General features: G+C 34.8%; 1 protein-coding gene across 2 annotated transcripts in view; it reads left to right on the top strand.

Moving 5' to 3' along the window:
• Positions 1-15,234, top strand: part of LOC142340176 (uncharacterized) — a 70,518-nt gene that overhangs the window by 17,839 nt on the left and 37,445 nt on the right. Inside the window, exons 1-2 of one of the 2 annotated variants that reach the window (XM_075390680.1) lie at positions 2,864-2,954; positions 4,294-4,412. In XM_075390680.1, the coding sequence (XP_075246795.1) occupies positions 4,311-4,412 (102 nt within the window). In that variant the 5' untranslated portion in view covers positions 2,864-2,954; positions 4,294-4,310. Of the gene's footprint in view, positions 1-2,863; positions 2,955-4,293; positions 4,413-15,234 lie in introns of those variants that run through there. The other variant, XM_075390679.1, reaches the window with a different exon arrangement.

Raw genomic sequence — 15,234 nt, 5'->3', positions numbered from 1 at the left:
ATGTTTGTTTTTGAAACCTGTAAAAATTCCGGCAATGAGGTAATTGAGATGGTTTTCGTAAAAGCAAATCAATACAAGCCAGCGTCACTGCCAATACTTAATTGCTATTTCACTTATTTGTGGAACTTTGAAACAAAAGCACGGTGAAGTAAAATACTTTTTAACTTTTTTATAGAGTATAATTTACAGAAATCTATTTCTTGATAGTTTACAGCAGTTAGTATTATCGACCTTTTGTCGCCACATTCTTCACTGTAAGTCCATTTTAAAGTATTAAGATATATTATTTGCGGATAAAAAGATATAAAACGGACCAAATCGTCCACTTTAGACAGCAGGGGAGCTGGCTTGTCTTAATGTGAACACATTTTTAATAATTTTTGTTTTAGTTTTATGCTTTAATCAATTTTATTAAAGGTAATTTCTTATTTTTATTTTTTATATTAACTTCTTTGAACCTTTTTCTATCCAAACATAGAACTTTGTTTAATCAAAATAATCATCAAAATAATCCAGAAACAAAAACGGCAAGTAGACTTGTAAGAGATCTTATATTATAAACAAAGCCAGGAAGATTTACTCAGTTCAATTACTTTCTAATTATATAAAATTCATATTAAGTTTAATGCAAAGAAACCGCGATGCTCTTGAAAATTTTTACTTTAAAAAATTCATGTAAAATCACACGAATTTTTTGCGTGTGATGCACAGGGTACATATTTTTTTGTGTGATGGGTGCAAATCATTTGACTCCATGCAAAACTTACTCTTTTCATTAATTCTGAAACGGTTTTTCTTGCGAAAAAACCAAAAAGTAGGCAAAATTACCAATAAAATTTTCCTATCCAAAATTTAGTGTGGATACAATCCTTAGTATGGAATTGAGCCACACTTACTTTGAACTAGAATATTTTTGTATACAAACTTAGTGTGCTCACCGCTACACAATTTGCTCTTATAGTGTTTTCATCAAGCTATACTTTCTTAATTTTTATCAAGAATGTCACAGTTGTTTAGAACCAAGCATTGTTTTCTGAAATTTTTTATTTTCCCTTTTTTGTGTGTTTCTTACAAAAATTGCTATGGTTAAGACCAAAAAAATCGTGTAAATTTACAGAACTTACTTTGTAAGTGAGCATATTATCGTGTGTCTGTTTTTACATGAGTTATCAGGTAAAAGTATAAAATTGTTTGTGTGATTAACACGAGAAAAATTTAGAGGGTTGTCCTATTGTGGGTATCTTTTGCATAAATTAATAGCCAAATTTACTTGCATAAACAAATCATACATAAAACGTTATTGTGCTCGAATTTTTCGGGGTGTTAAAAATTTTACATCAGCCTAATTTTTTTGCCGATCTGTTCAACAGTTACTTTATTATAACAGATGAACTCCTTGAAAAACTGGAAAGCCAGCGGGAGGGGGTTGGGATCTATAATAGAAAAGATCCAATGGAGACAATCAAAATTAATAGCACTTATGATAGGAACGAAAACAACTGTCTTCATCTACAACAATTTAATGTGCCATTAAATTTTTATGACGTACGCTTTGAGAGCGGCATTGTTTGAAATGGAAAAATTATGACACAAGTAAGGCAATAAATTACCCCAACTGAGATATTGATACCTTTCATTTTTAATAAATTTACTATTAACGACTGATTTATAATAATGTATAGATCTATTGTTATAACGTTTCAGATGTTCAGGTTCATTTTTTGTGAAGACAATTTTTCGAGCACAGGTGATTTTTTGATACTTACTCTTGATCGTTTCACGCGTTGAGGGTTACAAGGTCAAAAAAGTAAGCGATTCAATTTGAGCAGCACAGGCTTTAGTCAGGTGACATTATATAGTTTCTGAATACCGCTAAACGATCCATAAAAAATAACAACAGTGAAAAAACTTTCCTAGTGAACAACAGAGAAACCATGCATGAAACATGATTCTGCACAATACAAAACATTCGTAAATTCAACTTGTAATTAATTTCAGCGTTTTTGAAACTAAGGCAAACGTTGAAAAACAGTAATCTCCTTAAATTTTAAACAAAAATGTTCATCTGAAAAAACAGCCACTCGAAAACGGTTGATTTACAATCAAAAATATTCCAAAAAGCTCAAAATGGTCATATTATTGAAGAAGCCGTCTAAAAGGTCATTTATGGCATTTGAATTTCTTTGACCGGTATATTCTTAAGCCAGGTCGTCACTCTGATGACGTAAAAATTGAATTTACGGATAATGTTTGCGAAATATTGTCTCTATAGAATATGAGGAAAAATTTATTTCCATCAACTTTTAAGTAAGAAAAAATCCGGATATCATGAATCGAGGTTTCACTTTTGATGTCGCTTTTGTAGCATACATAGAAAAATTGGGTCTTTCCCATTATAGCCACCCCCCCCCCCCAAAAAAAAAATTACAGTCCTCCATTATGGTATAATTACCATGATGGGGGCTATAGGTTATCTGACTAAGTGGGGGGGGGGGGGGGGGGGGGTATAATGAGAAAGACCCGAGATATGATTATACTTAGCTGATTAAAATTTAACATAAACCTTGCATTAAGTTTCATCCTAAAGTCAGAAGAGTATAGAAAATGGTTTGTTTCAAAACGTTCTGCATAATTAAAAGCGGAACAGGTGTTCTTGATTGATGATCATTCTTTGATGATTAATCTTGTCCATCTGACGTTTTGTGTTAAATTCCAAATCCAAATCAATCATCATTAGTTTTACATTAAGATAGTTTTAAGAAATTGGACATTTCTGTTGTTTGTTAACGAGATAATGCCCGTCAAGCCCACAAATTTCAAAACTGAACGTGAAAAAGTTGAAAAACTTGTTTTTTAACCCAAGAAATCTACAAAACAGTAGCCCAAAAATTGTTACTCCTAACGATTTCTCAAACGGATAATCTACATTGGAGCACTGAATCCAGATTTATCCGGTAAGTAATGAAAATTTGTTGCAAAATTTTAGGCTTCCCAAGATGAGGTCCGGTGTGAACCAACTCAATGGTCGGCAAAAAATTTCGGTCACGCCTTCCGTCTGACCAATAACAATTTCTAGTCTCTTCAGTCCTGCCAACACCCACATTTTCGTTTGCTTGGTTCCACTAAAGATCTAATAATTACGTAAGATATAAAAATTAAATTCAAAATCGAATTAGGGTATGATGGTTGGATCATGGCTAACTCTGAAAATAAATCGTGGTTCTGTGGTTTCGAAATTTGGAAATTACTTTGTATGACATAAGACATATAGGTTGGTGTCATTTTTGTTAGCGTTTAGCGAATGTATTTGCCAGATAAATAATTTAGCATCTCGTAGCCCCAGCTGGGTACTACCTAAGCCAACCACTCGCTGGTCGTTTGAGAGTAATTCACTCAAAGTTAGTCCGTTATGTTTTATAAATTTGATAGGGAAAAATTGAATAATGCCACATTTTCATCTTGTTTAATGGGAAAGCGACCACTACAATTAAACTACCTCGTTTTATTCAATCAAAATTCGTAATTCTTTGGCAGAATGCCAACTGTTTTTTTAAAATGGACTGCTCTCATGCAATGCCGTTTAGTCTTGTAACGGTGCTGCATATGTACAGAAGCAGAAAAGAATTTCAAAATACTCGAATTTGCTTTATAAAATATACTAATAAAAGAACTTTTGCTCGACCCATGAAGACACAGTGTTCGATCCAAGATAACTATGAAAAGGCACTACTTGACCCAAAATATCTATTAAAAGACTTTTACTCGACCCATAAAAAGAATTTGGCTGGACTTATGAAAAGAATTAGCCTCGACTTTAACTAAGGTACTCGACCTTCTTGTAATTTAATTCAGTATTTAACCCATCCCCCCCGCCCCACTCCATTTTGAATTATTAGGTCTTTTCATAAATTCCAGGTCTAGAATAGGGAAGACATAATTGGGACTGTTTTCTGTAAGCCCCCCCCCCCCCCCCCCGTGGGATACTGTATGACCAGCCTGCTCGCACCCCGAAACATTCTCTCTTTAAAAAGCTGTGATAGCAGAACGCGGAGCATATATTTAACAGAACACGGAACAGCTAATTTTGTTTCGGTTTAAAATTTTGTACAAAATTGAAGTATTCTAATGTACTTGTTCAAAATAAAGGAAAGAGCCGTAATTTGATCATTTAGTAGTGTATATTATGTACGTTGTCGGATTAATTCCTAGTAATTATTTTCATGGTAACAGTGGATTAATATCCTAGTATTAATTCGCTTGTTTGTCAAACATAACACGTTATTGTGTTTGCAGTGATCCAGCTATCGAAGATGCTGCGAGTGGGTGTGTTGTTGTTTGTGTGTTGTTGTGTACTATTTCCTACAACTGATGCATTCTGGAAGGCAATGGCATACAAACGACTCCAGCCTCCGGTTAGTTTTATACTAACTATCTTTATTTGATTCAAAACGTATACAAAGTGTAATTGCGAAGCAACAAATTCATTTTTAAAAACAAATATGAAGTTCTTAAATGGAATCTTTATTTTTGTCAACTAAGCTAACGGTGTTCAGTGTTGAATTTTAGCTGCCCAGGTCGAGGTCTCAACGTCAAAACGCTAAAAACCACAAATAAATGTAATTGCGATGAATGCGGTTAAAATGTATATAATTCATCGCTAAGAATCGCAAATCTTACAAAAATTCACCGCTAAATTTACCAAACATCATCATCGCAGAAAATAATACAAAAAAGGTGTAAGAATAGCGGTGAATGCGTTGACAACAGTGAAAAAAAAGAATTCAACGCTAAAAACTGAAACTCGGGTAGCAATGAAGCGTTGAGAGCGGTGAGAAGAAAATTCGCAGCAAAAACTGCTAACCGTAAAAAGTTTCATCGCTAAAAATCGGACATCTTACAAAAATTCACCGCAACATAATTTTTTTCACGGCTATTCACCGCATTTTGTAAATTATTTATACGACAAAACCTCGACCTGAGTGTTAACATTTTATATTGTCCACTTAATCTGCAGTCATGTAGAATAGTTAACCTGTCTGATTCATACTATTAAGTGTTAAGTCATTACTCGGGCCAAGATTTTATCCTTTATGCGCCTCTAATTAGCAGCTATGAGGATGTAATGCCCGTTCATTTCTTATAAAATGCGTAAGAGAGTAGAAGAGTTTTTTGATCAAAAATACACTGTAATTAAACTCTTATCTACATTCTTCGTACACTCTTTGTCGAGAGTGCAAATTGGAGTAGGTCTATATAAAAGCACACCCCTGTCGTCTTCTGAATTTCTGCTAGGCTCAACAGTGAGGGGACTCTGTCGCCCAGAAGATCGATCAAATAAAATAAACCAAAGGATTTGAATTGGTGAAGCAAGCGTTACTTTGTTACTATGCAATTTCCCCTCTTCCACTCTTGTATGCTGTTGCAAATTAGATTGCCTTGAAAAAAGTAAATTCACATTAGGGCTCGTAATAGCAATTCTATTTATATTGATAAAAAAGGTAAGAGAAATGCACATCAATGGAAAAGACAAATTCAAGACAATTTATAATAGTAATTAAAAAAATAATACCAATAACTGTGGTTCACTTCCCAAATGAACAACATCAAAAAACGCTCACAGTATCCCAACTGGTCTTGCGATTACAAATTTCTAGAGTTCAGTCTCAATCTCAATCTCTTCCTTGATTTTCACACCATCTTTTAAAGTTTAGTCCCAATAAACCAACTGCTTTTTCTCACCTGTGCGAATCCAAACTTCTGAAGTTCTCCCAAAATCTCCAAAGTCTCTCTTTCTCTCTCTCTCAAAAATTCTGTGTCACTTCAATTTATACTCAAACAATACGCTCTTATCTTAAGCAAACAAACCTTAATCTTTTAAGTAATCATTGCAACTTTAACTTTAAATCTGTTACATTCTGTAGGATGGCTTTGTTGGCTCTGCAAACAAACCAATATCAAATTATGCTCTGTCATTCAAATACTACCAAACATTATTCAAATTTCTCCTTATCTTAAGTACACGGCCTTTGTCCTCTTATGTAAACAAATCCACTCCACTTTATCTCATATTTGCACTTGACATGTTAATCAGTGTTTGCCTAGTAAACATTGAACGTTGAAGTTAAAAACCGCTGAAAAGTCTAATATTCCCAAAAGCCCAAATTTTGACCTCAAGGAGTCAATCAGAGGTCATCCGACCAAAATGAGGGGTCAAGATAATAAAACTAATTACTGTCACGGAAAATCCTCTAATAGTTGCACTGACACAAAATTTCATGGCCTAACTCCCACTAGAACACGAGCAATGATTGCGCACACTTTTCGTTGACCTCCCGGATGACCCCAAATTTCACAACTTAATAACTCGGGAAGTATTGGTCAAAACGTCTTCGGGTAAAAATTCCTAGTAAATATAGGGTGCCACCAATTTGCCTGCCAAGTTTCATGACCAACGGATCAGCCGTTGCGAGTCGTTTGCAATTTGAAAATTTTGAACGAGTCGTGGGTGCCGAATTCGAAAAATCTGAGTTCGTGAAAATTGACTGGGGTAGGTATTTTTTGTCACTAACTGTCTCCGGTTATTATATTATTACCGTTTCAAAGTCAGTCGGTCGCTCAAAAAAACCAACTTCCGGTTTTCGGCACTCGGGTCGATCCCGAAGCACCGACTTCCGGTCGGAATCTGGGGTTGAAAAACTCACCAATCGAAAGCACTTGAAAAGTTACATTAACCCTCCAGAAAACATAGGGCTACTACCATTCCACCATGAGCAATTCAAATTTTACGTTCCGCAGCACGGGCGTGCCCTAGTTCCGTGCATTTTTGTGAGGTGTCAAATCCGACTCCTCGTACCCAAGTTAGTCTATCCCCCAATTTTCAGGTCAATCCGACTTCAACTTTTAGTGAAATTACTATTTCAATTTAAGTGCTAACTGTCTTCCGGTAAAAAAAGCTTATTTACCGCAGGATACCCAAAAAGTGATCCTAACTCCTTTTCGATGATTATCTCATACAGTACTCTGGACTTTATATCCAATGCAACCCTTAGTTACCCCTATGTCATACTCGAACAGTCATTTTTTCGCTCAAAATATTGAAAACTTTCAAATCACACCACTTGCGGAGCTAATAACTCGGAGTTGGGTGGTCGGATTGACCCAAAACGTACACCAGCTTGAGAGGACCATTGTACATGCCATTAAAATTTGGTAAACGTCCGCTTAATATGACCTCCATGGGGGAGGGCGGCCAAGATCTGCTTGGTGGTATTTCGAAAAACTGATAAATTGCCCTTTTATTACTCTAAATCAACAGAACTCTACTGAAATAACTCAGATCAAAAAGGGTGTAACCGGCCGCGCATCCCTATTATATATAGACAATCATTTGGGCAACATCTCCACTAATTTTCAGATTCCAATGACAAATATATATTAAAAAGTCGTGGGTAACAAGTTTGGGAAAACCCATTGTTTTGCAAATTCTAAATCGCCTTTTCATTTACTTCAAATTGAATTTCCAATTCTGTTCAAAGAATCTAGTTCACTTCAAATCATCGCTCTCTAGTTATTTTTCTAAATTTAAATCACTCATTTGGACTTTGGCCTGATGCACAATTACAACTTTGCTGGGTAAACGAAATATATCGACAGCTCAATATGCTTTTGTTCATCAATATGTTTGTTTAAGATATATCACTCAACTCTCCTCCCTGGCACCTTCGAAACAAAAACCCTCAATAACAGAAAGCTAAACTCAAATACCAAACTTAACTTGACCTAAATTATCTAACTTGCTCTCCCTCTCCCATGTCATTTTACTACATTCTACACTCCTCCCTCCTGGATTATTATTCTCCCGAATAATTGCAAGCCGTTATTTTGTGACACGATTGACCTACTCCTGCGTAGATTAACAATAGTCAACCTAGTGAAGTGAACCACTTAGCTTTAGCTCCGGTTTTATATAAACTAACTGCAAAAAATTTTCATTAGCGGTTGATCAGATTTGAAAACACATTTCGCATTTTCACAATTTAATATATTCTACCTAATTCATCAACTTTGATTTTTGATCAAACTCTATTGCCTTTGACATACCTCCTCCCCGGGATCCCCAATATCACTAAAGTAAAAACAAATCTAAAAATAGATCTACAAGAACTACACATTTCCCTATATCATCTTATTTTTCGAGGAAAAAAAAATTTTGTAAGGCTATAGTGCTTGATCAACTATAGTGCTAGGAGACCAATGCCGTCGCTTTCTCTGATCAACAGTATCACTGGTTTCAATGAATTCCGCCCCACTTCCCGCTTTCCCTCTAACAAACAAACTGTAGCTTGGCTCATAAAAAAGTGGATTGTCAGACAATCGTACGTCAAACTGATACAGCGTCTCTGTCAGTGTCCATGCTTGCTTCCCTGGAGTTGACCGCCAATAACCTATTGGTAAATCACTTACTGCATTCAATGCCTACTCACACAATTTTGTAGGCAACCATTTCATCATCTCTTCTTCTGTCCATCCCAGCTTCATGCCAGTGCTCAAATAATGTTCACGCCAATCTTCCCAAATTTCGTAGCCTGGTGAGAGAAAACGCTTCACCAACTTATAACCAAACATAATCAAACTATTGATAACCCAAACCGCAAATTTAAGCCAAATTTTGGTGTGCTATCAGCAGTTTCTTCGACGAAAAAAATCGCACGCTCTTCAAATAATCAGAAAATAACCCACAGCAAAGGTATCAAAGAAACAAAGCCCACACAGGAGCGCCAATGTCGTCTTTTGAATTTCTGCTAGGCTCAACAGTGAGGGGACTCTGTCGCCCAGAAGATTGATCAAATAAAATAAACCAAAGGTTTTGAATTGGTGAAGCAAGCGTTACTTTGATACTCTGCAATTTCCCCTCTTCCACTCTTGTATGCTGTTGCAAATTAGATTGCCTTGAAATAAGTAAATTCACAATAGGGCTCGTAATATCAATTCTGTTCATATTGATAACAAAGGTAAGAGAAATGCACATCAATGGAAAAGACAAATTCAAGACAATTTATAATAGTAATTAAAAAAATAATACCAATAACTGTGGTTCACTTCCCAAATGAACTACATCAAAAAAACGCTCACAGTATCCCAACTGGTCTTGGATTACAAATTTTCAGAGTTTAGTCTCAACCGCAATCTCTTCCTTGATATTCACACCATCTTTTAAATTTTAGTCCCACTAAACCAACTGCTTTTTCTCACTTGTGCGAATCCAAACTTCTAAAGTTCTCGCAAAATCTCCAAAGACTATCTTTCTCTCTCTCAAAATTTTTGTGTCACTTCAATTTATACTCAACCAATACGCTCTTATCTTAAGCAAACAAACCTTTATCTTTTAAGTAATCATTGCAACTTTAACTTTAAATCTGTTACATTCTGTAGGAGGGCTTTGTTTGCTATGCAAACAAACCAATATCAATTTATGCTCTGTCATTCAAATGCTACCAAACATTGTTCAACTTTCTCCTCATCTTAAGTACACGACCTTTAGACTCTTATGTAAACAAATCCACTCCACCTTATCTCATATTTGCACTTGACATGTTAATCAGTGTTCGCTTAGTAAACATTGAACGTTGCTCTGAAAAGTTCTTAAACCTCTTTTTCCGCTAAAAAATTAAATAGCTGCAATCAATCCCTGTCAAAAATCACGTGTTGAATAAATAACTAAACTCAACCCTAAACCAAAGACCAATTGTAATTTCCAATTTTGAAATTTTTTCATGCAATTCACCGGTTAAAAACCGCCGAAATGTTTAGCATTCCTAAAAGCCCAAAATTTGACATCTAGGAGACAATCAGAGGTCATCCGACCAAAATGAGAGGTCAAGATAATAAAACTAATTACTGTCACGGAAAATCCTCTCATAGTTGCACCGACACAAAATTTCATGGCCTAACTCCCACTAGAACACCAGCAAGGAATGCGCACACTTTTCATTGACCTCCCGGATGACCACAAATTTTACAACCTAATCACTCGGGAATCAGTGGTCAAAACGCCTTCGGGTAAAAGTTTCTAGTAAATATAGGGTGCCACCAACTTGCCTGCCAAGTTTCATGACCAACAAATCAGCCGTTGCGAGTCGTTTGCAATTTGAAAATTTTTAACGAGTCTCGTGGGTGCCAAAATTCGAAAAATCCGAGTTCGTCAAAATTGACTGGGTGGGTATTTTTTGTCACTAACTGTCTCCGGTTATTATATTATAATCATTTCAAAGTCAGTCGGTCGCCCAAAAAACCAACTTCCGGTTTTCGGCACTTGGGTCGTCCCGAAGCACCGACTTCCGGTCGGAATCTGGGGTTAAAAATATCACCAGTCGAAAGCCCTTGAGAAATTACATTAAAACTTCAAAAATCATAGGGCTACTACCAATCCACCATGAGCAATTCAAATTTTACGTTCCGCATCACGGGCGTGCCCTAGTTCCGTGCATTTTGGTGTGGGGTCAAATCCGACTCCTCGTACCCCAATTAGTCTATCCCCCAAATTTCAGGTCAATCCGTCTTCAACTTTTAGTGAAATTACTATTTCAATTTAAGTGCTAACTGTCTTCCGGTAAAATCAGCCTATTTACCGCAGAATACCCAAAAAGTGATCCCAACTCCTTTTCCATGATCATCTCATACAGTACTGTGGACATCGTACCATTGCCACCCTTAGTTACCCGTATATCATACTCGAACAGTCATTTTTTCGCTCAAAATATCGAAAACTTTCAAATCACACCACTTCCGGTGCTAATAACACGGAGTTGGGTGGTCGGATTGACCCAAAAGGTATACCAGCTTGAGAGGACATTGGGTGTACATGCCATTAAAATTTGGTAAAACTGATAAATTGCCCTTTTATTACTCTAAATCAACAGAACTCTACTGAAATAACTCAGATCAAAAAGGGTGTAACCGGCCGCGCATCCCTATTATATATAGACAATCATTTGGGCAACATCTCCACTAATTTTCAGATTCCAATGACAAATATATATTAAAAAGTCGTGGGTAACAAATTTGGGAAAGCCCATTATTTTGCAAATTCTAAATCGCCTTTTCATTTACTTCAAATTGAATTTCCAATTCTGTTCAAAGAATCTAGTTCACTTCAAATCATCGCTCTCTAGTTATTTTTCTAAATTTAAATCACTCATTTGGACTTTGGCCTGATGCACAAATACAACTTTGATGGGTAAACGAAATATATCGACAGCTCAATATGCTTTTGTTCATCAATATGTTTGTTTAAGATATATCACTCAACTCTCCTCCCTGGCACCTTCGAAACAAAAACCCTCAATAACAGAAAGCTAAACTCAAATACCTAACTTAACTTAATTAACTTGACCTAAATTATCTAACTTACTCTCCCTCTCCCATGTCATTTTACTACATTCTACAACCCCTTTTTACACCATGTTTGTTTTAGGGGAAAATCCTTGACCCGGTTATATAAGTTATATAACCGTCCTTACCATATATCTTGAAATATCTCACAAATTTTTCTTTTCAAACAAAACTTCCAATTCAAATTTTTCAATTTTGTGACAAATTTTAAGACATTTTGTGGGACTACCACTAGAACTAACAGGAAAAAAGTAAGATCTTACCAACGTCAGAAGGGAACTTGCAAGAGCATACGAGATATTTTTTGCCGTAAAACTTGGGGTTGTTTGCACAATTGGTACTACTACGTTACTTACAAGAACCAGGAGCAATATTTGATATTATTTTGTAGGAGGAACTGATTTTGCAAAAAATAAGATCACTGAAAGTATAGTTGTTCCATAAAGGCAAGGATGCCGTACAATAGGAACATAGCTTGTCAAGACCTTGTTAGGGAACAAAACGTGAAGATCATCACCACATATCGACAACATATGATTACATGATTTGTAGTTTTGTCAATTAAAATGTGTTATGTGACCGAGAAAATACAATATTTCATTAGCTCGTATGTTTAAGAAACTGGAATCCTGTAATGATTGAAAAAAAAGTTGAAGATAAAATCAACATACACAAAAATTTATCAAAATTTCCATTAATAAGGAATTTACTTCCGAACATTCATTTTCCAAGTCACGTAATAATTGTCAAACTAAAATCCAAATCAAAAAATAAACTTTATGCCCACCAATAATTCTTATCATTCTTTTTGCTTAGCAAAAATTACAAACGAAACATTGTGATTGGTTCAATTTTAAAAGAGACGTTTCAAAAGAACATTCTGTTAAATTTGATTTTCATCATGCAAATATCTAGTGAACTTATACATGATTCAGTATCATCAAGCCGCATCAAGAAAAGTCAAAGTTTGCAGCAATTGTTTGTTGGATCCCACAATAAACCGCACAGTACTAAACAGTAGTTGTTTTAAACAATACACATTAAATCATTGAAATTTTGCTACTCAGGGGCAAAATATTTTGCATATTACAAACTAGCCAATCAAAGTAACTAATTGATATACCAGGATAGCTGGCATAGCAATGGAGGCACTTCGGGTAACTCTAGCATCGAAGTTCAGTAGGCACCCAAAATTTTACGAATTAAAATTTCAATCTTCAGAAAAAAGTTACAGCTCATTTCGGCCGATGATTGGATATTCCACTGATATTGATTACGCACCACTTTGACCTAAAACTCAAACCCAATTTACTAGATGTCCTGATGTTAAAGAAGTGAACATCAATCATATCACCTTCATAAATGTAAGAAATTTTTATAAAAGGTTGATATATTTTCCTTTTCCTTTCAAATTTGACATCGTTAAGTTCATTTTAAGATTACAAACAGCAGCAACGTGATATACTTGCTAATATGCTAATAAAATTAACTTTTTCTAGAGTTAAGATTTCATAGAAATTAGTTTAATTTAGAAATTAATTTAATTTAATTTAATTTAATCAATTTAATAGACATCACGATATCTGATAAAAAATAGAAAAGCGTTTTATTTCGAAATGACACCTAGTCAAAATCACTGACATAAGATAGCAAAACAATATTATTTTTTTTCAGAGTGTAGCTAAAAATTGTTATGTTGTTTGTCGAACATTGAAATTTTACTTCTTATTAGCCTAAGTAGCTGAAAAGTTGTTTGATAATCAGTGTAAGTTTCCCCTATCTATAGCCATTATTTTGAAATTTGAAAAAAACAAGCACCGATTACAAAAATATAAATTGTGAAATTGAAGCGGGTAATAGCAGCTACATCATGGATACAATTGAAAAAATGTAGCCTATTTTTTCACATGACAGAATTTAAAACTAACTTAGCTAATTTCTTCATTACTGCATTACTTTTGTCAATTTTGCAGAACTCCTTAAATATCTGTTTCAAATTCAAATTTTACATGAATCGATTATTGGTCACCGTTTTGTGAAGAACGATTGTATGAAAGATTTATTATTAATCTATTATTCAAGAAATTACCAAACTGATGTATGCTATTTAAAACGGTTTTTTAAAAAGAGTACATTGCTATAAATCATAGCATGGAAATTATCCTTGGAATTTAACAAAGTATGTTTTGTTCACAAAAACTATAATAGCGAGCTTTATCTTTAAGGCAGACAAACCAAAATCCAGAAAATGTTTGCTTCCTACATTTTCATTTGATTTTGCTGCTCCAGTTGTTGTTTGTAGAAATAACAAGATAACGTAACAAATGATAGGCAACTGAGCTGGGGGATAATCTCAATTACTTTGTCAACACCAGTTTTTATCATTCGAGTACTATCAACTCATATGTGCATCGCAAACAATTAAAAAAAACAGGAATAACTTTGCATATCAAAGATTTATACGTCAGCTTTGATGCTAAAAAAACAACAGTAAACAACAACTCTCCTTTTAGTGATTTTTCTTAAGCAATTACAGGGCGCGTTTGATTCAACCCAAGTGATTGTGGAATTTTTATCGTGTAAGATCTGACAAATTTCTGACAAACCATCTTGCTAATAGCCTGTGAGGGGATGCATCTTCTTATCAGATCTGATAAGACGTTTATCAGATCTTATACGATAAAAATTCCTCTTATAAGATCTTGCACAATAAAAATTCCTCTTATAAGATCTTACACGATGAAAATTCTTCTTATAAGATCTTACACGATAAAAATTCCTCTTATAAGATCTTACACGATAAAACTTAATCAAAATAAAACCCAATAGCTCAAAAAAATCATCTTCCCGAACCAGTACAAAAATTTTGGTCGTGTAGAATTTTGTATTTTTGTCGTTAGAAGGCTTCTAGCTGGGGACTGACTAACGCCCAAAACCCTATCAAAATTCCGAAAGATTTATTTGGTAGTTCCTCTTGGTGTAGGGAGTGTACTTTGTTGTCCCCAAAAATGTTGCTCTCTCAAAGCTGTATAAAAAAGATATTTGATGCGGGCAATAATTAATTTCTTTTCCAAGTAACGAAAATAATAATTCACTGAAATGTAGTTATTAAAACAACCAAGTATATATCGGTCCTTTGCACCGATGAATTGAAGCTAAGGGTTATCCCCAGAATAAGTAATTACGAAGTAGAGAATTAATGAACACAATAAAATTTTCTCCTGTTATTCAAAATTAGGAATCATAAACAACTTACAACAGTTGGAAGAATCCCAATTCCACTAAGTCAGGCTAATTTGAGCTAATCAGAAAGATCGATTAATCGTTTTAAACACCCTTTTTACCTAAGAAAGTTGAACTCGCGTGTCAACTTCGTCTCTCAACTATAACTAACTTGTTTGACGAACCACTGCTTTTCAGATTAGCAAATCTCTCTCAACTAGGGGTTAAGGACCCGTGATTTATATCAATTCCACACTCCTCCCTTCTAGACTATTGTTCTCCCGAATAATAAAAAATCCGTTGGTCCCAATGTAGTAACACACCCTCTCCTTTGTCGGAGCGTTCTTTGTATAGACATTTAGAGAACATCCGTTAGTGTGAACCATTTAAATAAAGCTCCAAGTAAATGAAAATTAGGAAATGCCCAGAGCAACGTTTACTGATTAAATAATAATTAGAAGATATAAGCATGATCATATATATGAGTCACGCAGTCGTCAACCAATTCTTTTTAAAGAAAAGTTTCTGGCCAAAAAGAAGCTCACAATCAAAACAATACTATACCAAAAACCCTAACTCTTAATCCTAATCTTAATTCCGCACATTTCAATTAAACTGACC

The sequence above is a fragment of the Convolutriloba macropyga genome, chromosome 5, assembly GCF_964194025.1.
Source record: "Convolutriloba macropyga chromosome 5, txConMacr16.3, whole genome shotgun sequence".
NCBI lineage: Eukaryota > Metazoa > Xenacoelomorpha > Acoela > Convolutidae > Convolutriloba > Convolutriloba macropyga.
This window is presented reverse-complemented; position numbering and strand designations above follow the sequence as displayed.